Below are 1824 nucleotides of genomic sequence, written 5' to 3' on the forward strand. Positions count from 1 at the left end.
TAAACTAAGAGAAAAAGATCATAATGTTTTCATGCAGTGCATACTTCGTTATTTAAATAACAATTGTGACAAATAAAAGAAAGAATTAGGAATGCTGTACTTGTGATCCATACAAAGCACCAACATTTTGGGTTGTATATAATTTAAAGAAATGTCTCAGACACTTTTCAAAATACTGTAGTAGCCAATACATAGAGGCATGCCTTAGGTGGCCATAGGAATGCAGTTTAAAAAATAAAGAAAAAATTCACACTGTAACTACTCAATTTCTTCAAAATCACTGAGCAAGAAAAGCAACAATGAACTTCCATACTGATTTTACATAACTTCTATACAGTACCTTGACTTAAATCCAAGAACAAAAGTTAAGACTCTCCTCCTATATTTTTGGTAAACAACTGCATGGTAAACTTAGATGACTTTTCCCCCAGATTTTACCTGGGAGTGGCCTTTTAAATTTTTTATTTAAAAGAGGGAAGGTTTGGCACTTTTATACTGATGTCACCAATGTTAATATTTCTTGGAATCTCAGGAAGATTCATATTCTTTACAGCTGATACAGCACGGGCTGGAGCTCCTGCTAAGCCAGCCGCAGATTTCTCCAGTTTAGTTTGTGCATCAATGTGTGTAACAATCTCATTCATGTTCGTCTCCAATACCATTCTCCCCATCACCATTTCTGCAAAGATATTGTGAACATTGTCTACATGGAAAATTAAATCCAGTTCACAGACGTTTTCAAAACACTTGTCTAATGTTTCCACAAATAATTGAATTATATCTAAAATGACAAGTTCACTTTCTGAAGAATTCTCACAGAAGACAAAATATAATGTTGCATAATGTCTATAAATCAGTTTGTTGTCAGATCATCCAATTAATGATCCTCCTTCTAGGAAATTACAAACATTTTCATCTCTCTTAGATACCAAATGGAATGTCTCCCTGATGATTTGCTGTTGTGTATCTTCACTGTAGGGCTGGTAGAACTTGGAGAGCCGCGGCTTCCCGTGGTTGTTAAAGATGAGGATTGCCTTGATCATGGCTGAGCCCGGCCAACCGGGTGGGAGCTGGGGCTAGGACGGGGGCGGACGTGCGAGCCTCGCCTCGGGATCTTGCTGGCGATCTTTCCCCACCTGCCCCCTCCTGCACCCCTTGAACACTTTTCAAATACTAATTTTTTTCAGTCATATATACGTATGTACATATATATGATATAAAAATAAATACTACATCTTCCAAATTTGTCACTTATTTAATTTCATATATGGTTACTTTATTTATATAGAAATTTTAAATCATGTAATGAAAGTGTCTTTTTTTCTTTATGGATATTATTTTTTTAAGTTTTGTAACTAAGAAATATTTTCCTACCTCAAAGTCATAAAGATATTCCTCTATATGTTTTAAATATTTTAAGATTACATGATTAATGTGTGTGTGCAACACAATATTGACAATATTTATTGAATATGTACATGTTCCAGGCACTATTATAAGCTCTTTGCATGTTTAGTTCTTAAAACATTATATGATATACTTGATGCTTTTACTCCCATGACCCAACTGAGGAAATTCAACTGAAAGGGTTAAGCAACTTGCCCAACAGTAGGAAGCCTGTGATAGAGATATATGCCCACTGGGATTCAAATCCAGGCATTCTGTCTCTTCCTAAGTCAATACACAATCTATAATTTTAGTATTAACTCAATGCCCAAAATTGATCCTGAGATATAATTTCAAAATTTACCTTTGATAATTAAGTTTTTCCTTGAATAATTAATTTAATTAAATATTTGTTTACCACTTATCTATATATAATAA

General features: G+C 34.0%; 1 protein-coding gene across 1 annotated transcript; it reads right to left on the minus strand.

The window, feature by feature from the left end:
- Positions 1-461: 461 nt before the first annotated feature.
- Positions 462-1043, minus strand: LOC133092405 (AP-3 complex subunit sigma-1-like). The gene is made up of 2 exons (XM_061191700.1): positions 974-1043; positions 462-781 (listed from the first exon to the last, which is right to left on the minus strand). The coding sequence occupies exons 1-2, from the start codon at positions 1041-1043 to the stop codon at positions 462-464; spliced, it is 390 nt and encodes a 129-aa protein (XP_061047683.1).
- Between the last annotated feature and the right edge of the window lie 781 nt (positions 1044-1824).

This window comes from Eubalaena glacialis, chromosome 5 (genome assembly GCF_028564815.1).
Source record: "Eubalaena glacialis isolate mEubGla1 chromosome 5, mEubGla1.1.hap2.+ XY, whole genome shotgun sequence".
Lineage (NCBI taxonomy): Eukaryota > Metazoa > Chordata > Mammalia > Artiodactyla > Balaenidae > Eubalaena > Eubalaena glacialis.

Excerpts from the sequence above, each read along its gene's own strand:
- LOC133092405 (XM_061191700.1), bottom strand. The coding sequence starts at position 1,043 with ATGATCAAGGCAATCCTCATCTTTAACAACCACGGGAAGCCGCGGCTC. Across the intron at positions 782-973 it reads CAAGTTCTACCAGCCCTACA|ATATAATTCAATTATTTGTG; the intron begins GTGAAGATACAC and ends TTGTCATTTTAG.